Source organism: Falco naumanni, chromosome 13 (genome assembly GCF_017639655.2).
Source record: "Falco naumanni isolate bFalNau1 chromosome 13, bFalNau1.pat, whole genome shotgun sequence".
Lineage (NCBI taxonomy): Eukaryota > Metazoa > Chordata > Aves > Falconiformes > Falconidae > Falco > Falco naumanni.
In genome coordinates this window covers 25488671-25513776 of record NC_054066.1, presented here as the reverse complement: position 1 = coordinate 25513776, position 25106 = coordinate 25488671, and the positions used below count along the sequence as shown (strand labels likewise).

At 39.5% G+C, this 25106-nt stretch overlaps 2 protein-coding genes across 7 annotated transcripts in view; one reads left to right on the top strand and one right to left on the bottom strand.

Annotated features, from left to right (window-relative positions):
• Window positions 1-640: 640 nt before the first annotated feature.
• Window positions 641-13573, bottom strand: PDCD10 (programmed cell death 10). Of its 3 annotated transcripts, XM_040612723.1 has the most exons (9): window positions 13413-13570; window positions 8334-8434; window positions 6616-6827; window positions 5925-5978; window positions 4460-4577; window positions 3660-3786; window positions 3201-3279; window positions 2844-2926; window positions 641-1127 (listed from the first exon to the last, which is right to left on the bottom strand). In XM_040612723.1, the coding sequence occupies exons 3-9, from the start codon at window positions 6709-6711 to the stop codon at window positions 1046-1048; spliced, it is 639 nt and encodes a 212-aa protein (XP_040468657.1). In that variant the 5' UTR covers window positions 6712-6827; window positions 8334-8434; window positions 13413-13570; the 3' UTR covers window positions 641-1045. The 3 variants fall into 3 exon arrangements, with proteins under 3 accessions (XP_040468657.1, XP_040468660.1, XP_040468658.1); XM_040612726.1 differs by lacking the exon at window positions 8334-8434 and having other exon boundaries at window positions 13413-13573; XM_040612724.1 differs by lacking the exons at window positions 8334-8434; window positions 13413-13570 and having other exon boundaries at window positions 6616-6828.
• Window positions 12996-25106, top strand: part of LOC121096593 (neuroserpin) — a 51594-nt gene continuing 39483 nt past the window's right edge. Inside the window, exon 1 of one of the 4 annotated variants that reach the window (XM_040612718.1) lies at window positions 12996-13086. The gene's annotated coding sequence lies outside the window, so the exon portion shown is untranslated. Of the gene's footprint in view, window positions 13087-13821; window positions 13890-13976; window positions 14382-14875; window positions 14964-25106 lie in introns of those variants that run through there. The other 3 variants (XM_040612719.1, XM_040612721.1, XM_040612720.1) reach the window with 3 other exon arrangements.

Below are 25106 nucleotides of genomic sequence, written 5' to 3'. Positions count from 1 at the left end.
GAAGATATCCATTAGAACTTGTGAAATATTACCATGAAATCACAGCGATAAAATTTGAATCTGTCCATCAGCAGTTCTTAACCAACTACACAGACAAGCTTTGACAATCCAGGTCTCGCGTGATTCCAGTCCCTGAAAAAAAAAAAGTTGCCTTATGGCATGCATAGTAGACATCACTAGCACTACTGGAAGAGTTTTATCTTCTCTCTTCCTCCCTCCCAAAAGGGTACCAATATAAAAACCCTAGTTACCTTAATATTTTAAACTCACACTGTGCTGCATATATTTAAAGTAAACCTCTGCTCCAAACCTGGGAATACTCTAGCAGTAAAAACGTATTAACTCACCACAAAAAGAAGATTAAGAAAGAAGTGAGATTTAGTTTCTATCAAAAACAAAAGCACATCTCACTTCCGGGGTTCTCTATTATTTTGTCAAAGACATTTTAATAGAATTATACTGGTCTAGTATTAGATCACAGCCAAAAATCTGAGTTTTAAGGAAAACCCCTCATTTTATACTGATCTTAACTGCCAGTAGCTTTAAGCACCCAAATAATTTTAATTTTTCCATTTAAAGAATGCTCTGCAGTTCTAGAAAGATGAGTTATGCATTTTTGTTCGCATACAAGAAGACAGTCTAACAGATGTAAACTATTTATTGAATATTTGCCACCAATATTGTTAAATACATAATCTTGCAGTTTTTCCGCTTTCAAGTTAAAATGTCAGAAACAGAACACCAAATATTTACAATTCTTATAAGGAATGTTACATAATGACACATTAAGGCGTAAATTCTTTTGGCTTATAATTCTGAAAAGAATGATAATAGCAAAAAGTGATGCAAAATTCTTCATTGTGAGATTATGATTAAGCTACAATGTTTTACAAAAATATGGTGTACGATGGCAATAATCCCATTCAAAATCCTGCATTAGGCCCCTCAAGAGGGGCTGATAATTTATACAGTCAAAACTTTAAAATTTACATATAAAGGTACCCTATCCACCATTGAAAAGTACAACTCTCAACATATACAGTTTTCAGGCCACAGTTTTGAAGGTCTGGAGTATCAAGTTGGTTTGATGAATTAGTCGGTTGGCACTTATGAACACATTTATTGCCCTGTTAAAACAAAAAGATATTGCTTCAGACATTTTTAGAAACATGTCATTCAATAAATACAGCATTAAGGTCAGGCAACTAAGTATATTGGCATCTAAGCTCTGCAAATTGGAAGCATATTGATGTTTTACCATATCATAATCTACCTGAAGCTTACTGCTGGCAAACAGATAAACTCATTTGCATAGATAATCCTATAAAGACTATGTTTATTGGCAGGAACTTGAAGGCTTTGGCTCTCGATCATCATTGACATCTCAATCATTTAACCCTGAGATTTTAGCTAACTAAGAGTGGAGCAGATGATCGTTAAACACCTGTTCTTTCCAAAGCTGAACACTTCATCTCCTAGTAATTTCAGATTTTGCAACTCTTTCCTCAGGAACTGCTAAGCATGCATGCATATGGAAACAACATACTATTTGAGTTATCTTTTTGCTCCGACAGACGTGTGAGGTCACAGAATTTTTCAGCTCAGTAACAAAGTCTGTGAGCATGACTATTTTGTTTAGCGCTGTAACCTTCTGGTGGGAGCAGGGTGTCTTATTCAGCCTGCAGTTCAGACAGATATAAATTACTTTTGATTCCACAAGGACATGGAATAAAGGCCTTACCTGGGATTTCTTGTAATATTGATAATACCTAATACACTAAGTTTACACCCGCAATACGCAGCGCAGTATTCACTTCACATAGGGCTAAACAAAGCTGCTCTCCTTCAGTATGGCTGGGGTACATGCACAACACATCCAACCTCTTCCCCATTTTTTCAGTCAAACAGTTTTCAAATGAACCAAGACTGTTTAGACCTTGTTCATACGAAAACTTACCTATACATCTGTTCAGTAATCATAAAGCTACCAACGCCTAAATTTCTCATTTTAGTATCATAACCAAATTTAGCCCAATTTCAATGGTGGGAGTGGGGGATGCTTTCATAGAAGCCACGTAGTATTTACAGCTGGTCTCAAGACTTCCCTCTCCTTTGATAATGCACCATCCCCTGAGCGCTCTTGGCCTTTGCCAAGCTCAACAGACCAGACATGAAAGTTAGTTCTCATCTTTGAAACAGCACCACATAGAACGCTTTGGCACTGTCAAAATCTGAGGGGGATACACCCATCATCTGAATAAGTCACTACAGCGAGATACGCATGAACAGTGACATCAAAAATCCAAGGTGAAGACTTGAAAAAAGCCTCAGTCTGCAGGCTAAAAATGTTCAGATATAAAATGATTAATCAGCTGAGTAAATCCAAATACTGCAAACCACTATAAGGAACCTTAGAGAAAGGACAATAAAAATGTAAATCAAAGAAAAAACTCTGCAGCTGTTAAGCGTTTGCAAATGATATTTCAAATAAGCAGATTACTTTTTTTTCAGTTAAGCATTCAAAAGTTTCTTTGTCCTCTTATATACACTGAGGAAAACCACACAGGGGCCATGAAATTTATCTTCACATATTCAAGCTCAAAGCTAATACTGCACACAGGTGTTGTATGGTGGTGCATTTAACCAACTTCCCTCTCCTCAAAGGTGTTAAAAAAGGCATGAATGTATTTTAAAGCAGCCACAATGGTCTGAGGACACAGGTGAGGAAAAAAACAGGCAAGTCCTGAAGAATGGAGTTTATGCCCCAAAGTTTATCCTGTTTTCCCCTGTTAGTCAACAAGGCCTTTCATTATGTAAAACGTTAGTACAAAAGTCATACTTACTTTCCATCTTTAAAATAGGTTTTCAGAGTATCACTGAAACTTTTGGAGTATTTTACAAACTCTTTCTTTTGGTGCTCAAGTGCCTAAGAAAACAAGAACACCAGGAGCAGAGTCTTAATTCACGTATTGTTAGGTACAGTGAGAATCTTGAGGATAAACCAGTAAGAAAATTGGCTAACATTACCTTAGATATAGAAGTTGATTTTATTTTTTTTAAGACCTACCATACAACAATCCTTTCGTTAAAAATATTATGTTATTGACCAGTTAAGCTCTCCTATTCAGCCTCTGATCAAAAGGATATCCTTCCTCTTAACACTATTAAAAACATTGTATAAAAATAGTTCTTGCACATACCCGCCGGTTCTGGTATTGGTATTTCTTGAAGACATTATTTACTGTGTCAAGAAGTTCCTTTATTGCACTCGCGATGTCCCTATTTGGCAATAAAAAGATAGTTGTAATATCCTTAAGCTATCCTATTTAGATGGAATTTAATCCCCTTCCAGTAGTCAAATACTTCTTAAAACAGCCTCTACAGAGGTAAGTGCCAGACAAGATGTAGCAATACCAAATGCAAACAGCTACACCGGTGACACGGAAATTCAAACTAGGAATCAGCCAGTTAGGTTCGGTCTAGCAACATGGGGCTCTTGTTAAATATCCTCAATTCAGTCTGCTCATTTATGAGAGGTTCAGGCTCTCTTCCAATGGGAACAGTGTTCCTAGCATCTCCTACAGCATTTGAACATTCAGACCTAGCTAAAAAATTTGACCCCTCAATCTGAAATAAAAAATACGTAATACAGTACTTACTTGATTGTCTGAAGAAACCTCACTCTGTCATTGATCTCATCAGGAATCTTACTAAGAATCTGTTTAAGTGCTCGTGCCTTTTCATTAAGATCTTGGAATTCTGGTTCTGGTCTTTCAATCATATACTCTTAACAAAAGAACATATTCAAATATACCATTAGTTTTTCCTCCAAGTCCCTAGTGACAGCTAAAAACACTACTTCACAAAATGCAGCAGTATTGCCATACTGTATTTGTAGGCTGAACAGCCCCGAAGTAGCCATGGTTAGAAAAGTGCAATGAATATGCTCTGCATCAACAGAGCCACAGTGCCAGCAATAATCTTTGTTATTGCAAGTTGGAAAGAGAGCCCATCTTACCTTACTTGAGGGGCACTGAAGACAATACACTAATCAAATGCTGTATTCAAATAACTAAAAGTCTGCTGTATACTCCCTTTCTCTGACAGTATAACTACTGCTTTTAATTTGAAGCAGAGAAAAGGAAGGTGAATATTATACTCCATACATGTTTTTTTCTGGTCGCTAGCATTGTGAACTGTGAATTATGCACCCACATCAACACAGTTTTAAACATTCATTCTCTTTCTTTCTCTTACTAGTCAAGTATGGGGTTTTTTTAAGGGAGGTTTAACTTCTCAAAAAGAGATATTCAGGAAATACAAGTATTCTTCTATCATGCTGAAAAAATCTATTAAGAAACAAATAACCTCTTCTGAAAATGGGCTTAGAGAAATGCATGTTCCTAGTTAACAGTGTGATTAAAAACACATCTACTCAGCATAACAGATGAGATATTACCTTCTACATCATCAGCTGCCATACGCAGAAGAGACTCTGTGAAGTTCACATCCACACTTTTTTTCTCCAGAATTTTCATAATGATGTCCTGTGTAAGGCCTGGATTTTCTTTTTCAGCCTGTATGGCAAAGAAAATTTCCATTCTTAAATATGCAAGACTGCAAACACAAAGGCAGATTTTCACATGACTCAGTTCATATACTGTGGGACTTTGCTAGAAATTTTAAAAGTCTAATGGCTTTAGACTAGCACATTACACTGAAAACCATTCTTCCACTACAACATCCATTTTTCTTGGACTACATCAGTGACTTTGTATAAGCAACTTTTCCAATAAGCCTTTCCACTCATTTCAATTTGAATAAGAAAGTTTTTCATGAAATTTTACATTCTGTTTATTTCCATAAACACTAAGCTTTGAGACAAAGATATATCCATTGGGATTTAATTCACTCAGCAGGTGCTACTCCCCCATCTTCCACATGCCATTTTGTGAATGTGCCTCTTATGAATCACATCATATGCTCAAACATCATCTTGGAATTGCTTTTCCAGGAAAAAACAAACACCTTCTGATTCATGACATATCTAAGTAAAGCTAAGCTAGACTAACACTGAAGGTATTCACACTACCTGCACTGCTATCAAAAGATTATGCTGTGTCGAGTAAGAATGAGGCTGTGTGGTTTTTTAGCTAGCACTACCATTTCTACCAATATCTCAGTTTTTACATTATTTGCTTTCAGCTTAGCTCCTTGCCACCAGTCATAAAAACACTTAACTCGTACAAGCTCTAGTTCAGACTTAAGATTATCTAGGTACACTTCAATCTAAGTGTAGAAACAGGGAAGTATTGCTCAGTTGCATAGTTCACATGTTAAGATAAGTCATGTCTACGTTTTTTTTTCATTTAAAGTATTTCAAAACATCACCACTTCAATAAAGCAATAAAAGGAATATCTGTATCGTCATTCTTTAAGAATGTATAAAAAAGTTAGAAGAATCTTTTTTCCGTTTACTTCTGGATGCAAATACAAACATTGAACTTATCCACAAAAGAAATCCCATTACCATTCACTTTGTAAACCATGCTCAAAGTCTGCTACATGCCTACTTCTCATGAACACCTTTTCTACATAATCTTGTCACACTTAGACTAAGTTTATTATCTTACTACCTTCACTGACTGATTCCAGATTTAAGCTTTTGTATGTACTACATAGGCAAGATTCTGTCTGTTTAAAATTGCTCAGTTTACTCGTATCATTCAGATTTCTACTCATAACATTTGCAGACATCTCGAACTTACAGTCCATGTAATTCTCCACTTTATTTTTAGACTCCTGGATCAAGGATGCAGTTTTCAAACACGGAGATACAAGGAAACAAGACAGCTGAATTTTTAGCTTCATCATTTAGGGTTTACCTTATGAACAATCATTCTTCAAGACAAGTTACTTCTCACCTTAATAAAAGCTGCTCTCAGTGTCTGAGCTGCAGATAGATTTACTCTTTCTAGCTGCAACAAAAGTTTAGAATTATTAGCAATTCTAATGTTATCAGAACAGAACAAGTCAAGTACTCAAGCCTTGCCTTATAGAGCATAATGAAAAAGGGAGTTGACAAAAGCATTCAAACTACTGGTCCGTTTGAAGGAGAGATACTATGAAGTTTAATCCCCAAGGAAAGACTTCCTCCCAAAATAAAAACATAAAAATCAAACATGTCACTGGAGTTATTTTGCCTTTATCCAGCCTACAGCAGAAATCTGACAAGCTTTTGAGAACTCCTTGACAATCTCTGACACTTGCAGAAGAACACATATCCTATTGAATGATAATCATTAGCAGTAAAATTAAAATGTATGGAGCTGACAGGCACACGTTCAACTGTACATTACTTCCTGCCACAGAATGCCAGGCCTAATATTTTTTGTTAAAATCTTCTGTAAAAGGTAAGAAAAAGAATCAGGGCCAAGACAACTAGCAACCTTTGATAAGCATGAAATTGTTTTCATGGAAAGAACGGTAAAACAAAGCATAGAAACAAGATGGTGTTAGACACAAAGCTTTCTCAGTCAAGATGAGCAACCTGTTACTATGATCATATTTCCCCATGTAAAGGGGATTATTACTCCAAAGCAAAATGTAGCCTACCTCGTTAAAGACAGGGTACATAACAGCATAGAGAGGCATGGAAACCATAGAAGTGGTCTCTGCTTCATTCTTCATCTCTTCCATTGTCATCCTCATTCAAAGACCCACTTCCCAAAGAAAACACTATCGAAGCAAAAAACTCCTCATTCACTGAAATGTTTCTTCTTTTTCCTCGTTGTGCAAGAACACTTGAACTTGAAAAATATATTGTCCTTAGGTTGCGTGAGGAAAAAAAACAAAAACACATAATTATGAATGCTCATGACTGACAGGTTCTAAAAATGAAAAGGCACAAAACACCATTAGTTTGTTACCACCTAGAAACTAGGAATTACTTACGACATGAATTGAGTAAATATGGAATGACTACTTCACGTAACTTCAAAACCTGAACTGAAATCTATTAAGTGAACAGATACTTTAAGGAGTAAGGTTGTTCCAAAAATGTTTTACTTCAAGTTCTTACGGAATGAATTTTCCTGAAAGAAGTAATTTTATTTGCTATGTATTACAAAAATCTTGCCACTGCTCGTAAGCGGCAGTGTGAGATTCCTGACAACTCACATACAGAAAAAGCTTGAGAAGCATTACGTGCTGTAAACCCAAAACCCATACAGATGCATTATGGCAACTAACATTAAGACTACCTATAAATACTCCATATTTTTGCATACATATCAAGCTGTGATTCTGCTGGAGATCAGTGCCTACTTTCTACCCATCTGAATTCCAAATACCACATCTTTGGTTTTACATAAGCAAAAGTCTTAAGTCATGTTTCCACTCAGGGTGTGTCAACAGCTATGTTAACTCAATGGAAAAATTATTGTTCCAGTAACTGAACGTAGGTTTTGGAAGTTCTCCACCCAGTCCAACTCATCATATCCAACATAGAGTGATCATTGCTCAGACCCAGAAATAATGTGGAAAAGAAAAAAAAGTCACCCTACAGTTCATAAGAAATCCTTGTTACAGCCTGCTATATTTTCTGTCTGTAAGATCCTTTTAAAATATTTTATATGACATAATTGAGTTTTAGAGACCTAAAGTCCACATTAGGAATAAAGGCACACAAAAAGATTAACAGTTTAAATTTTTAGATTTGCTTGGAGTATGTCATGCACTAGAGGAGTTTTTTTCCTCCTAACAAGTTTCAAACATCAGGCATTTATACGTTTACTTAATGACTTTATGGGTATTTACTAAGAAGTGAAAAAAAGTGATTTTTTTAAGAAACAGCAAAAGCTACTATAGTAATTAATATTACTTCCCAATAGCTTGAACATGTTAAAAAATGCCAAGATATTTCTTCAGGCTATATTCCTCATTATGCTCTGCACTGGCTAAAAATCTCCAGGCTGTTTAAATAGAAGGTTTTTGCCCAGGGCAGGTATATAGTAGTTTTACTATAATTATAGAAGTGAAATTTGTTATTGATTACAGTAAGCACAAAGAAGAACTTGGATGACTACAAATATCACACACATTCATCTGAACATGCAATTAGGCAGCATGAATATACCCAAAAGTGAGAAAACAACTGAAGAACTGGTCACACTACAGAAACAGCCAACAGTTAACACCTGATTTGAAGAAAAATATGTAAGTATTCTAACATGAACTACTTATTGCAAAATCTCAGCTGTGCTTCTCTTACTGTTCCACCCCTTTAACATGACATACATGAGCAGATTCCTATAGTCACAGAACAGGATTACCTTTAGAAAGGGGCCTGTATAGATGAGATACATCCACATGGATGGAATTGTAACAATCAGGACTCTCACATTTTTATCACCTACCAGTAGATATTTTATGGCTGTCAAGAACATAGAAGAATACAAGTGAATATTCATCATTCCTCAAAAAGCTGAATATCTTTAAAGAACTTGTTTCAGAGTTACATAAATTCATGCAAGGTCTACTCACATGGGGGGAAGAAACTTGTCTGAACAAGTTTTCACTCAACTGCAACTACAAGCTGTCCCATTTATTATACATGCATATTCCCTGCACTAACGACTCTGGCATGTAAGGGGCAGAGTGGATGCAGAGCTGTTTGTTTTACTGTTTAATTCTGTCTTTCTGGAAGTTCAGTAAAAATATATACTCATGCAAGATACTACAATAGCAAGCACCACTGAAGACAGGATTTAGAGTTTAATCTACTGGAAGTTTTTATCTGGAGTACTGTATTCTCAACAGAGCAAGTTTTTTAAAGTTATATCAGGTCATTGAACATTAGAATCTAGTCTGCCCAAAAGATTTTTGAACATAGGAAGAAGGGCAAAAAAGGACAAAATAACCATTACAGACAATTACTTGGTTTTTATGGGTTAGCAGTATCCTCAAAGAAAAGGAAATACTAACTCAAGTGATGGATTTTTATTATGATGAAAACCTATTACACTATGGACTATCATGAAGAACTCATTTTCTCCTGAAGAGCCATAAGCTATCGTTATTAATCCATGGTACTGTTAAACTCCCATATAAAAACAATTTACACCATCTATTACCGCTTTACCACACACTGACACCCTTCATACAAAATACAAACCGTTGGATTTGTATTAACACAGAGGATACAAGTGTTGTGACTGAAGACAAGAGGGAGATTTAAATACAGATGAAGAAATACTTGAGAACATCAAATACTGTTGTTGCCAACATATGAAAAGAAATATATTCAATATATCACACTGGTTGTTCACTAGTCAAGAAATCTTCCCATTTTCCAGCAGATATATCAGGTAGCATAAGGCTGTCACGCAAGTATCTGACTGCTAACATTGCCACGCTATTTGTCTTTGCAGCTAGGGATCTCCTTCACATCTTTCGGATGTAACTTAGATGCACTGCAATCTTTGCTAGCGTTAAATAGCATGGATAAAAATCTTCAAAAAAACCCCCACATTTATTTGCATTACAGAAAGATAGTTTGTCATAGCTGCACTAAATCACATAAAACTATCTTTGAAGAAGGGTCTCGATCCTGATTATGGACCAAATCCCCATGAAAACGGAAGTTTCTGTCCTAACTATTTAAATCAATTATTAGAAAGTCCACTAGCCTTCAAAATGGCTTTACTAAAGCCAAAGTTTAATGCACATTATCCTGCAGCATCTAGGAGCTTTCACTAGTTCTTTTGGTATGTGACCAAAAGCAGACATCTGCACAGCTGCCAAGCTTTATGATAACGCCGTCTTCTAAAACCTTAACTTCAGTCCACTACAATCTCAAGAGAGTCTTGAGACAAGTTTACCCTAGTTTCATCTGCCAATTATTTTTTTTTAACTTACTCAAAAAAAAAAAAAAAAAAAGGAATAAAATTCCAAGGGAAGGTGACCTATCAGAACAGCCAAATGTAGTCACATTGTTCAGAAAATCCTGGCAAAATGCTGTAAGATGCAAAAAACCAAGGTGTTACTCTACTTGGCAAACTTGTTAATTGGTCTGAGGAGGAAAGACAAGGAGAAGCTAGGAGGATACTGCCAAATATTAATCTGCATGGAAGTCTGATCTTTTTTTTGGTTACAGTGATCCCACAGATTCAAACCTGTGTATGTGCAATTAGAATCATGCTACAACAGATAAAATCAACCATCAGAGAGAGTATACAGAATGATTTAGGGAATTTGAAGAGAATCTAAGTCTGAAAACTATGCTAAGATGCCAGTTAATGCAATCCTGGCTGCTCATTCTTAAGCCATCAAGTGCACCAAGCTGTATTCCAAGAGATGTACTAACACGGAGTATATGCTTTCACTGTCAGTATAAATCTTACATTCTAAGCTTTAGGCTCCAGCACTAAAATATTACCCCAGTTACTCAGCTAACACTGTGAGAACTGGTACATTTTACAGGAGAAATATATTTGGAAGGATTCTTTGATAGACCCATTCATTCGTATCTATCCAATAACATTTTACATCATTGAACTGAACTTTAGCAGAAGAAAACCTACAGTAAGATAAACTTCCTGTAAGCCAAAAGGGTAAACAGCAAAAAACACTGCACTTCCTAAAATATGCAATTAGTTTTATCAGTACCTACAATGATAATTTGCTTTCTCTAACCTGTACCATTTACTGACAGTTTTGGTCATGTGCTAAAATTAAGTGGCAGAACTGCAGAGCTACTCGGTAAGAACATAACCATTGCAGTGACTACAGAGTGCAGTTATGTGCCCCAAAACCACATCTGCTCATTGGACAGTGCAAAAACAAGCAAGGTATCCATGAAATAAAGGGTTTTAACACCATCTCTTGAAACAGTGTTTAAAGAGAACAGAGCTGTATCTAATGATTATGATTTTTTTTTTAAGTTTTTAAAATAACAGTAACATTAGATATAATTGGCACAATTTCAGTTATTCTTCAGCTGTGCCACCAGTAGATCTACCTATGCACTGTTGTCTTTATTCCCTTCTCCAGGCTCCATTCACCTTAGAGCTGCAAAACCTTAAGCACACAGATATTAATCCTCTTTTTTAGAAAAATACTAACGAGAAACAAAGCCTCAGGCAGGAATCCTCCAAAATGATTATTTCAGTGGTTGGCTTCCAGCAAAAATTACAGCTCTATTCCTGCTAGAAAAGACTATCCTTGCTGCCATGAAGGTCTGCTCCACTTTTTGCAGTGAGGATTCAAGACGAGGTCTTACCTTTAACCTGATCCAAGACTCCTGAGTTACCAGAAAAACTAATTTAAGTTCAGGAAAAAAAGAGTGGGGGAAGGGAAGTAGCAACAAGAATTCTATTCCAAATTCAGAGGCAAAAAGCTTGGCTTCTATTTCTAAGGCCAATGTGCATGGGAGGTGGGAGTTTAGGTAATTTACTAACTGCAGTTGCAAATCTTACAGAAGAAGAAAAATAAAATTGCCAAGTTTGCTTTTTAACTATACATATACCCCATGCATAGTACGTTAACTATCTACTTCTTATTAAGGGTCACTTAGAAGTAATCAAAAAAACCCACATCTCCATGTCAGACAGTAACTTACCTGCCACTGCTGTATTTCAATTACAGATTGCAATTACCTCCCATTGTGTAACTTTGACTGTATGGTACAAAGCTTAAAGGCTTTGCGCTTCAGATACAGAGCTACTTTTCATCTTTTAAAAACTGACATGACTTCATGACGGTATGGCTGAATTCATTGGAATGGGCATACAGATAACTGTTGATAACAAGAAGCTCTAAAAAGGCACTCTACTGCACTGATCCCGTAGTTTACTCTTACAGCCAGCAGTTTCACTGAAGAGTCAATAAAAGGAATGTCACCAGAGAACAGCATCGAAGTGTTTAAAGTATGTTTAAATGCCTCCTGCTAGGGTACAGACATGCAATTTTCAAACATCTCCACACACATATAATAGTCACTTACGGTTCAGTTCACTCTGACAAAGCATAACTGCTTATGTGTTTTATTATTGCAAGAGCAATTCGTATGACTAATTCCGAAATCAGATGAACTTGCAATACCCACGATGTCTATTTTTAGAATGATAACAACTTAAAAAAACAAAATCCAAGCCTACTCTGAAGTCGGGCTTACAATTAGTTCATGTTCTTTTGCAATGCTGAACTTCAAAATGGATTTAGTCTGGCTTTTGTGTCTGCCTACAACATGAGAAACTACAGCCTCACGGATGGTGCTCCAATTTCACTGGGTAGCAACATTAAAATATAACTGAAACAGGTCACGGTTCTTAGCATGTATGATCACAACAACATATCCCCGTTTCTTTTTTTTTTTTCCTCTTTGGGAATATGAAAGTAGAGCTGTTACTCTATCAAACGCTAACAGGTAAGACACAGTTTCAAACATCCAAACACATCCCAACAAGCAAACAGATAGCAGAGAGCAATTAGTTCCTCTGGTAACAGGAACGGCACAAACCTGGTCCCGGGTTTCAGCCATACATCTGTGCCCCAGGAGACAACCAGCTCCACTCACCAGTTACACCAACAACCTAATGGGTGACCCAGGCACCAAACGTCCCCCCAGACTGGTCAGTCACCAGGAGGAGCACAGCCCGGCGGGGCGGCTGCTCTCCCTGCCCGCCCTCCGGCTGCGGAGCGGGCAGGAGCCGGCAGCGGGCAGGAGCCGGGACGCCTCCCGCAGACCTGAAGCGGCACTGACCGCACCGCCGGCGCCCACCGCCGCCACCTGACAGCGCTCCGCTCCGGCCTTAGGACGAGCTAAAAATAATGCACATCCGGGCCTGCACCGCCGGGCCCGGCCGTGCCCCCGCTACCCTCCCGGGGCTCGCCGGGCACCGCGGGGCGGCCCGGGCCCAGCGGCCTCCGACCGGGCAGCCCCTCCACCCCCGCCACTGCCCCCGCCCCGAGGCGGGGAAGGCCCCAAGGCACCCGCGGTGCCGGAGGGCTGCGGGGAGGACGGGGAGAAGGACGGGGAGGAGCCCTCACCCCACTGTACTCCCGCCCCGGGGTGAGAGACATCAGGTCAACCACCCGGCAGCGCCGGACCCTCCCCCGGGCAGGGAGGGAAGGGGCATCCCCCGCCTGCTCCGCACGGCCAGGCCCAAGGCCGCGCTCACCTGCGGCAGCACCTACCGGCGGCCCCCGCTCGTCCTGCCCGCCCTCACCGCCGCCCCTCAGGCAGGCCCCGACACTGGGAAGAGCTCCCCGCTCCCGGCGCGGCACAGCCCCGAAGGGCGAGCCAGGCCCTGCGCCCGCACCCCGACGGAACCCCCCGCCCTCCCGGCGCGCTCGCTTCCCCGCGGCCACACGCCACGACGGGAAGGCAGCGGGCAGGCGCGGCGTGGCACCTCACCTCCCCCCCGCCCCACGGAGCCCTCGGAGCTCTCGAGTGGGCTTCGCCGCCGCGCCGGAAGCGCCTGCAAGGAGGAAGCGTCCGCTGCTGTTACCACACACCAGGCGTTGTCCGGAACTGCCCGGCGGCCGCGCGGGCCCCTGGGGCTCGTAGTCCACCCGCCGCGACCACGAGCCCCACAATGCCGCGCGGCGCAGGGCCGGGGGCGGAACCGGGCGGGAAGGGGAGGGCAGAGGGAGGCAGGAACACCCAATCGGAGCGCGGAGCTGGGAGGGGAAGGGGGGGGGAGATTGAGACAGGAGCGCCCAATCGGAGCGCGCAGCTGGCGGGGTGTGGGCGGGGCCTCCGCGGGGCGGGGCGGTGAGACTACCCCGGCGGTGGCGGCGGGGGGAGCACAGCCGCGGCGGAGCGCGGAGCTGTGTGTTCGGCGGCGGGCAGCGGGTGGGGGTGTGGCGGCGGCGGCGGCGGGCCGGTGAGTGCGCTGTCCCTTCGCTGCTGGCGGTGTGTGCGTGGGCGGTGGCTCTAGTTTATTTCTTCAACTGAGTGAAGCTCTCTGTGGCTGTGCACGCGTGTCTGGGTGTCGGTAGCGGAGCAACGCCTGGCCACTCCAGGGGCCGCCGGTGGGAGCGCCGGTACGGCCCGGGCTGGCGCCGAGCGGGAAGGCGCCTCCGCGGCGTTCCGTTAGCGCCTGAGGGGAGGGCGGCTGCGCCCGCCGCGCCGCCCGCTGCGGCGGGGAGAGGAGGCGTGTGGGCACGGAGGTGCTTCCCCGGCGGTGGGAGAACTTGGGAAGGGGGAGAAACCAGCCCGGCACCCCGCGGGTGCTGGGTCGCCCTTTGTCTCCCGCCTGCCTGCGCTGTCCGCCGGCGGCGGTGGGCGGGAAACCGCTCCCGCCCCTGAGGAGCCGCAGCCCCGCTCGCCAGCCTCGGCGCTCGGCACCAGCACTTTGTTGTCAACTTGGGCTGTGGTAAGTGTTGCGGCGGGACTTCTTCAGAACCCGTCCGTGCCGAAGCAGGCGGTGTCGTGAGGGTCTGCGTGCCCTTTGGGGTCGCTGCCCGCCCGGAGCGCGGTTCTGAGGGGCTTCCCTGCCGTGTGGCACGCTCCGTGCTGTCAGCTCCCTCCCTGCGCCGCAGACCGTACGTGTGTGCCGGGTGTTCCCTCTTTCGGCTGTTCAGACAATTAAGTAAACTTGTGTATTATGTCGAGGTAATTGTTCTGGTAAGCCAGAAGATTTAAAGTTTTAAGTTAAATTTAAAATGAGCTCAATTGTTAAAATGTTAACTCAGTTCTGGGTTTGTGTCTGCGTGCCTGATGCATCAGTATTAAAAGTCGCTTTTTTTTTTTTTTTAAATACTGCTCCCTATTACCTAATGTTAATGAGACACATGAATTCCGATGCGAACGTGTGAATGAACAGCTAGAGTATTAAACTTGTCAAACGCTGGCTGTAACTTCTTGCAGCACTGAGACGGCAAAGTGGGAAGACTGTGATGTCTGTGGGAGCAGGCAGATCATGTGCATGTACCCAGTCCCCCTCGCCTTCGCGTAGGTGAGCAAGAGCACTACGTAGGGGAAAAAAAAAAAAAGAAAAAAAGCATCTGGATTATTATACTTTATTACGTGTACTGAATTTTCTCCTCCCCCTGCCACCTTGTTTTAATTGGGTCTTTGTGTGATCTCTCACGTATCAAATACTCTGTGGATCTTGGTATTACAGGGCTACTTAAAACTAGAATAGTGTGTATGAATTGTCTAATATTAATCACCTGCAATCTCCGATTCCTCAATTCTTGTCTCATCGTTTTTAATGTGATCAGTAGTTCAGTCTAATAGAAAATGATGCTGTTCTGCTTAGGTGAGAGACATTTACCAAAATCTCATAACATACATTAAGTCAAATGCCTGTCTATTGAATTTTATCCTTTCTGTGAAATCAGTACATTTTAAAGTTAAGCTAGAAAGCCACAGTCCTACAGGTGCTAAAACTTAAAATAAAGTATATTATCTACCTCCATCAATTCTGTAATGCTATTCCAAATTCTGTCTTCTTTTTTTATTACTTTTTTTTTTTTTTTCAAATCAGTGGGGTCTTGGACCAGATTCATACTTTTTTATTTTACATCTGTTGTGTTTTTCATAACTGTTGTGGGTTTGTTGAGTGTAATGAGGAACAGTTGCTGAGGTAGGATGGAGGAACAGTTAATGGCTTTTTCTTTAAGGTATGGGTTGTCTACAGAATTACACAGGGCAATTTAAGAGGTAATACAAGGTGAAGGCTTGTGGCGGTGTTAAGTTTGCTATTAAATGTAGTCATGAGTTCCAAAATATATCTCTACCAGACTTCCTATGCTCTATGTTCACATTCTCAAGTTAAGTTTGAGACTGAGTTTGGGTTTTTAAATTTGCTTTGACTTTGTCTCTCCATCTACCATTTTCAGCAAATGATTTGTTCACATGTATGTGAAAATATTCATGAAGTTGTTGCTCATCTACTTTCATATTCATTGTTGAAACCACACAATATGCTGTGTGTATGTTAGCCTACTGAATGCTTTAGCTACGGCACTGCCGGCTCAAATTGATTCCAAAAATGGCTTGGGATTAATGCACCTTTGAGCTGCTAAGTGACTTGCTTACTGTGGGAGCCTGCTGATGTGGTGTGGTTTTGTGTATGTTTTAAGACTTGGGTCTTTTGACCTTTTCTCATCTCATCCTCTCAGATGGAAGAATGTGTATATATTCATGCATAGTCTAGCAGAATTCTAGGAACGCTACATTGTTGGAGTAACTCTTCTGAAATTTATTCTGTAGATGTAAATGCTGTGTTTATGTGTAATTTAATTCAACTCCTAATCTCACAAAACTAACAGTGGCGAGGGGTTAGTGCTTAGGATTAATCATATCAAGATCTAACTACTCTTGGCTCTTTAAAGTCCTTTTCAATTCATCATCCATAAAGACACATTTTTGGTGTAGCTGAATACATTTAAAAATACTTTCTGACAATCCATGTAGGTAATATATTATTCTTGCCTTTGTAAAGCCTAGGTCAAATATGAGTTATGTACGTCTGTCCTATGCTCAGTCTTTAGGTTGTCCTCATCTTAATTTTTCTGGCATGTAAACAAGTCTTCAAAAATTAATGTCTAGTTTATTTTATATACTCTTGCACTATCTCTGATACAGTCAGTATCTCTGGTTACATGTCACTATAATGGGCACATGGTAGGGAAAGACGTCTATATAGTCAACTATGATTAGCGATAGCTTTGTATTTTTGCGCAAATACTTGAAAGAGCAGAGTAGTGAAATTTGGAAATATCTTTTAAATTCTTGCATTTAATTCATGTCTTTCAAGCACTGCTAGTCTTGTGAACTGGATGATAAAAGGTTAGTGGAACTTGGGAGTGGGGAGAAATAATGCAATATGCATTCCTGCAGGAGGAAAGGAAATACTTTCTGAATTTTGAATTATTGACTTGACAGAACAAGACGTGTTCTTTAAACTTCTGGAGATAATGAAGCTAGCCACTTTCAGACAAATAATAATCCCACAATTCAATATCAAATGTAAAGTTTTGGACTTATTTTACATCCCTGCCGTTTTGACTGCTATAAATTACCAAGTGCAGGTGGAAGTGAAGTGTGTTAATCACATTAGGAATATGGTGGGGGTTTTGTAGTGTAAATACCTTAGTACAGTCATTGGAAGGGGGATTTATGTTGGAGAAGGTCTCTAACAATACAGTACTGTGAAAATTTAAGTTGGTGAATTCCTATATGAAATATTTTCAATTTCCTGACTTCAGTGAAAGAATACCATGTCGTCTTTTTTCACTTTGCCTCCCACAAATTCTGTTTCTAAAAAGATAACCACATATTGTACTAAATTTAAATGTAGACAAGATAATCTGCATTTTGCTATTAAGTAATGCGACACTACGTAGCATTACTTTAAAATTAAAAGCTTCAATTTTGTTTTCCATTAGTCTCACATGCACACATTTCACTTCCAGTTGATCCCTCAGCCAAGCCAAGATCGGAGGTAGGTGCTGGAAGTGGTCTAGTGACTCTGCATTTCAAAGCATGAACCTTCCTGGTAGTGCAGCCACTGCTTAGCTTGGCCTGTCTGTGTAGCAGTAGTGTTCTGTTCTGCCTGTTTGTGTTTTGAGTAGTTCCGAGTGGCATCTCGTTTGGTGGCCTTAATAATGTGTGTATGATAAAGAATTGTTCTTATGTGGTATGATTAAAATATCAACTGTAAGGTCACGTTCTGCTTTGTTTAATATACTTCAAAGCTAGTGATTATGAAAACTGCAGACTGTGGCTAATGTGATAAAAGCTGTGTGAGTTATCCACATCCTTTTTTGGTCTTTAGGGTCATTGCAAAGCAGCTGTAGCTATGAGAAAATTTCTTATTGATACAAGCTAATGAGTTAAATATGTGTCTGGTTTTGGGGTTAATAAGGTTTGACCTTCTGTGTTGTAAAGGATTTTTGGTTTAGTTGAGTGTTTAAATATTGTGATAAATCTTGAGAAATACTTTTTCAGACTTGACACTATTCCTTCAGGAAGAATCAATAATGACAAGTAATATACCGTCTAGAAGAAGAGAATTAAAATTATGTGGTTGTACTCAGTTTTAACCAAATAGCTAGCCTGTTAATCAAAAAATACCTTTCCACTTGTTTGTGTACTTCAGCCCTGCAATCTTGAACTATTACAGTTATGCCTAACCAAATAATTATTTAATAATGTAAACTATTTCCACGCTGCTGTATATGTCTACAAATCTAATGCTGTGATGATTTGATGGCGCTAATGCACAATTGGCTGCTTTTAGAAAGATCAGTTCTGTCAGAATTGTAGCTGAGATGGTACCATGTCTGCAGTGGAATTTCTTAAATACACAAAACCAAGCACTTGTTAGCTAGGAATGATCTCTTCCAAACCTCAGGGAAACTTCAGTTCCTGTGCTCTTCTGTTTTCATCTATTTTTGTCATCCATGTGTCTGTGTGTGCAGTGGGTTTGGGGATTTCCTTGTTTGAAGAGAGAACTGTCGTTTCCTTTCTAACTCTTTTGAGCAACATATTTAGCCTTTGGTTTTGTTTTGCTTTTTGAATTCTGACTGAATTCTGAGAATTTTGCTCAGACACCACAGGAAAGCGAATGCTTTAATTGCCCTTGCAATAAGATGATAAGTCCAAATGCTTGCTCTCTAGTTGCATTTTGCATCTGCTACTTTTTGAGCAGCGACGCCTTCCCAGCCCTTGATTCTCCTGCAGAAGTTTGGAGTAAGCTGGAGAACTTGGACATCTACTCTTTAATGTGACTTTTTTTTTTTTTAACTGACCTTGTCATGTCAAGGCAATGTTAGGAGCATGGGTACTTTGCCAAAGACAGCCTGTCTGAACTCCTCATGATCACTTAGGCACTGGGGATTGCCTCCTTCCTTGACAGTATAGCAAAACGTCGTTTTTCAGTTAATGTTTCTGTCTGAGGTGATGTTCGCTGCCCCAGTTTCCCCATACATCCAGTTATGTAATTTGTAGTTACAAAGAGAATAGGTTTAAGGATTTAAGACATCTTTTTTAATTGGTACACTGAAACTGCTCTTTTCAAATGCTTTTCCCCCCACATTTAAATTAAAGCAGTTCTTGGAGCATTTAATGATAGTGTACTTCCTGTAGCCATTTGAATTCACTGGAGCAACTCATGTTTTCTTTCTTGGGTTTTCCTGGTTTTTTTTTCAAAAGAAACTGTTTTAAGCTATTAATCGAAACCTAAGACAACACAACTTAGTGTAGACCAGGTCTTCAACTTGAGATCCTGTTGATCTAAAGGAAAGGTGTGGAGGTGCCTACCCAAATTGCTGTGAGTATATGTAAAGCCTGTAGGTGAACGATAACCTTTTCATCTGCAAAGAAAAATATGAGAAGTGGGAGGAAGAAGAGAGGGAAGCCAAGTTATTTTTACTGTAAATATGTCAGTTTATTGACTTGTTAATTTCAGATTTATTCAAAAAAGCAGGAGGAGGAAACAGTAATGTCTGCCAAAACCAAAGTAATTACTGGGAGTTGAAAGATGTCTAATGATTCTTACAAGTACTAAAGAGGAATAAACTATTCTCTTATTAAACTGGATATGGACTTTTAAAACCCTGTAGTAATCCTGCTCTGTCTTAAAAAGCATGTGTGCTTACATATGGTGAATAAAAACATCTTTATTAAAGTAACATTGTTTATTCACAGTAACATTACAGGCAGCAGGTGTTTTTGTTGTTAAAAAAAACCCCACACCACCCCAAAGCTGACTCCACACTTGCCAAATAGTACCTGAACATTTATTTTGTAAAGCTGATGTTTGAGCTGAAGAGGACAGAATAGACTTTCAGTTTAATCCTTAATGCCCCTGCTACACCTTCATGGTCCAGCACGAAAAAGGTCTTGTTTCACGACTGCATGTGCTATGGACCATCCTTTTTTTTTTTTTCTTGTCCTGGAACTCTGGCTGTGATTAGTTCAGTCACAGAATTCACAAACATGTCTGTTCCTTTATCTAAGGAAGTTATTAGTGGAGGTCTGGGAAGAAGAGAGCAGCAGTGTTTGAGAATCTCTTAAGAGAAGTAAGGCAAGGTGTTGAAAAGAGCAACCATCTAGCACTTGCATTATAAACATAGATGTGGAGCTGAACCCTTTTAATTCAACACTGTTTTGGTTTTTGGTTGCTATGATCTCATTTTCATCCTGCAGCAATGTTGATCTAAGTATTGCAGACAGAGATTATGTGTTGTCCATAACTGATAGTAGTTAAGGTCTGGAAGGGATGTTTTGCCTTTGCCTTTCATCACTCCTCTGCATCAGAATTGGGCCTTTCCTCTTCATCTGCTTGTCTGTTTTTATCAGTCTCCTTCAGTGCCCAGGCTTAACCAACCGTCCAGATCTCCCTCTATGTGCTGTAGCGTTTCCCCCGCTATGCCCATGGTGCTCTTGCTCCTGCAGTGTGTGCCTGTAGATCTTTGCTTCTTTTAATCTCCAAGCAGCATTGCCCAACTCCTTAATTCTGCCATCTGAACATGCTGTTGCAAGGAAGCAGAACTGTGAGATGTACTAGATGTGGCTTTCTTTTCAGAGTAAGCAGGAGTAGTTTTATTAATACTGGTTCAAACAGAAAACAGTAGTCTGTGAAATATCCCACCCCCATGTGAACCTGTTCAGAAGTAGTTTGTTTTTTTAAAAGTTTTTGGTGGTTGGTTTGTTGGTTTTTTTATTTAAGCCAGAGACAAGGGAATGGCTAATGAATAACGTCTTCCCACATCTACCCCTGCCCCTCATGTGACAAACCTGAGTGAGTCAGGTGTGTAAAGAGCATCTCTAAATAGGAAATAGGAATTCAGCAAGACATGAAGTAACATCCTTCATAGAAGGAAGAGGCCTTATAGGACTAAGCAGCCTGAAACAGTGTTTGTGGTGCTTTGTAGCTCTGAGTGTTTGTTCTCATTCTTCTTACTGGGGATAGGTTCTGAATGTTATGAGTGCCTGAATGCAACTCCTCAATTCACTGTCACCTGTGTAGTTGCTGCATGCAACAACTGTGCTTATTCTCAGTTTGTAGGAGAGTGCCTTTGATTAGTCCTCCCCAGCATCTATGAGGCATAGAAAATGTCACAGTAGCACAGAAGCCTCTGTGGATTTCAGAGCTTTTGGAGTCTCCACCTGCACAGAAGCTACTTGGCGTCATCTGTAGGTGGCAGCTTCCATCTGCGCTCTCTACCATGTGTGTGCTGAAATACTAAAGAAAGCAGGGCATTAGATCTACGAGGAGATACCAAGAAAAACAAATATGAGAAAAACAAGCAAGAAGAAATCTCTAATTACGGGGGATATGGAGCAGCAGGCCATATAGAGAAGATACCCATGAAAGTGAGTAAGAAACAAATTGACTGTAAGTGGATTTGTTTTGAGGGGATGATATGCATGAAGCGAAAAAATGCCACTGGTGATTTTTCGATACAAATGTGTGGGAGGAGCATGTACATACAATATTAAAACAGAGTACACTTGTGAATTGCCACAAGTGATAGTAGGTCTTCATATATGAAGTGACAGCAAAATACCTTTTAGCTTCAAGAGGACAAGCTTTTACTCAGTCACTGTGAAAATAAAACCTTGAAATGAAGGTAGCATATTTCTGTACAAGGACGCTAGGATATCTTGTATTTGGGAGGAAAGCAACGTAAGTTCAAATCTGCATTTAAAATTGTTACAAGGAGCTAGGTCTAATAGCTAGCTCTACCATCTTTACTTGTAGTGAAAGTCCTATGGAAGCAGCTGTATGATAGTGTGTTCCCACTATTTGTCATTTTGGTATTGGTAGAGACTAATGGAATTTATATTCACCATTCTTTGCTAATCCTTATCTATGTAAGTATCCTGTCTTTGAGTTATTCCTTAAGAATTGTAGGGCTTTAGAAGAATCCTCAGCAATATTGCTGAAGCACTGAGAGAGCAAGGACAAAATTAAATTTTTGCTTTCAAAGGCTCTAGGATTGTTCTGGAAGCTCAGAGAAGGTAATGCTAATGGACAGGATAGTTTTAAAGGAAGAAGAAAAAAATACTGGTTTTTTAGATTATTTGGTATAGACAAGTAATTTAATCTATACTTGACCTGCATTTCTCCACCATTAAACAAAAAGAGACTCCTCCTACTCATAAAATAAAATCCAGTAATGCGTGTGAGGCATGTGGGTGTTAGTTCGTTAAAAGGTAAAGGTTTATTTGAATGTGATTAATACTTTTAACAACCTTAATGTGTTGTATAATAGAAGTCATATAAGCAACTAGGTGGTCATGTAATTCAGCAGACATGGTGGTCTTTGCTATCCTAGAGCAGCTTGGTATAGACTTTTAGAGATACTAAATCATTCATTTTAATTACTCTAAGAATAAATGGTAACATTTATCATAGACTTCCTGTTTTTATTTTGTAAATCTTTCAATGCAATGATGGAATAATGCTTTGAAAGCCAACAATTGCAAATCTGAGATATTGTTTGAATTGTAGAGGCATTTTGCATTGTCCTGATCAAAGTAACAAGTATCATAAATAGACTTACACAACACATAAATATTATGTACGTTCAAGGAGGCCATTAGAATACATCATTTATTTGGAAAATATTTGAGATAATGTATCGCTCACTCATAGAAGAATTCAATGTTGAGTTGAATTTCAATCAAGACTGTGAAAATACTTGCTATCCTTTTGAAACAAGAAATTGTGCCATCACTGAAGTCTTGCAAGTCTGTGCATAGACAGGAAACGGCATATTAATATTAAATTTCCCTCTTTTCCACGCTTGAATGGAGTAGATCTGAAGTCACTTCGTTCAACAAAACAGCAATTTGGAACTGCTTTACAGAGTTCACTTGAGGCAACCTGCTCTTGCTAGTTCCCTTTAAATATGGATTATGGAGACTACTGAAGACTTTTTCATATTTAAATTGCCATTAGTTTTATTTTCTTACATTTTACCTGGTTGACTTGGGAAATAATTTTTTTCTGTCTTTTGGCTTACACAAAATATAGTTAATTAAGATATGCTATACTTTCTCTCCAGAGTCAAAGTATAATGTTCAGCTGGCCGACTTGCATGAATAATCCATCACTGTGTATCATTAATTTAGAAGACAAGCTATGGTAATTGATGTCTTTATGCGAGCTATGGAAATGCTTAGGGAAATCGCTTATTTTCTTGTTTGTACATTTTTTTACATTTGTTTTAGAATATTTCTAGGCCTGAGTAGTGTTGGGTTGTAGCCTCTGAAACAGATTAGCCTAGATTAACTGTTTCTGTGGAAACAGAACCATTTCTTGTTTTTGAGTAAAAATCTGAATATTTTTATCTGAAAAACTATTAAAATTGTAAGACTTAACCTTGGGCAAATCTTGTGCACATATACTGGATGAACCACTGCATAAGTTATGGAAGTTTCTAGTAAAAAGGCCTGGCACAGTGATATTAGCAGTAGCCCCTATATAGTAAAAATGTCTTTCAAAAATTATGACATTATTATATCTGGTAATGGAAAGAGGGATTGCAAGCATTAGTACCTATTGTGTAAGTTGGTATTTAGACCTTCCTATACTTTGGTACATTGGAAGTGATTACCTGATGAGTTGGTAGCATGTTTCTCTATCAAACTAAGCATAACAAAAGCTGATGATATGTATATTTTCTTGGAAGACTTACACCTGAAGATAATTTAGCACACAATTCATAAAGTTTGCTTATATGTTGTTCCATTGTAACCATTGTGTCTGTATGGCTAGAAAAGTTACCGATTTTTGTTTCCTTTGTAGGTATCCCTTCACTTTCACTCATAATTGAAACATTAGAGTTTACTAGTCTATTGCAGTACGTCGCAATTTACAATTATTTTGTCCATCTTCAAAACAAAGAGGCAGCCAAGTTGGTATTTGAACAAGAGTCGACTGCTTAGTGGTATTTCAGTAGCAGTTTAGAAGCTGAGTATCAATAACCCATAAGAAAGGCATCAGGTTGCTGAGGTAAATACACCAAATGGCAATCATTTTTGGGTTCTAACAGATCAGAGTAATTACAGCATTTTTTTTGTTTATTGCTAATCCCTTATATTTGAAAATAAATGTCTGTTCTATCTCTAAATTCCTCCTGTATCAGCAACCAAAGATCTTTGTCTTCAGTTTGAGTCTTTCAACTTCATATGTGGTATTGCATTTGCAGAAAGGTTATGTGCTCCGCCTTAAATAGACTTTATGCTTTTCATTACAAAAAAAATAATTTTATGAACCTATGAAAGGTTTTGTAATGTGTGCATGCAGATTTCATATATGCAAATTGCAATAGAATTAATGTACTTCAATTGGCTGTAATGGGTCTTGGATTATATGTGATGTTTTCTATTCCATAGAGGAAACTTCTTAAATACTACTTACGTGTTCAGTAACTGAAATGCAAAAGGGACCATTTCTACATATAGTCCTTAAGATGTAATAATTCTGAAAATGAACAGGCATACTTCTTTTGTGCCTTCCCCCCCCCCCCCCGGAATATTTACCTCCCATTTAAGCACCAAAATAGAGGCTTGTTTTCTCACGTGCTTGGCTACTCCTGCTTGCTCTCAACTGAGCTCTGGTGCGCTGCACTTTGAGAAATCCAACCCCTGAATTTTGGCATGATATGTAAGAACAAAAAGAGAACATGTTCACAATAAACTGGCATTTGAGCTAAATTCAAGTAGTCTTTGCCATTTTGGTTTAAATCTGTAAGATATGAGAAGTATCATAGCTTCAGTTATTGAAAAATGGTAATCGCAACTCTTTATAAAGTGAGATCAACCAGGTTTATTAATGCTTCCTGTGAACATACAATGACTTTGCCCTGGGATGTTAAATGCCAAATTGGGTTGTGTAATTTGACTTTTTCCCCCCTTACGGACTGAGTGGCTAAACGTGCAGAATTTTGAGTAGCTCAAAATATTTTTGTAATACTAATTCAAGCCAAGGGGGAAAAGAAAATGTCATTTTTCAGGCCGCCTATTTAAAAGCAAAGATGCATAGTGAACAGAACCTGGTTCCTAATGGGGTTTGTATGCCAGCCATAAAACTCAGGAAATGGTGACTATTTCTGTGTTTCCATGCCTGATAAGG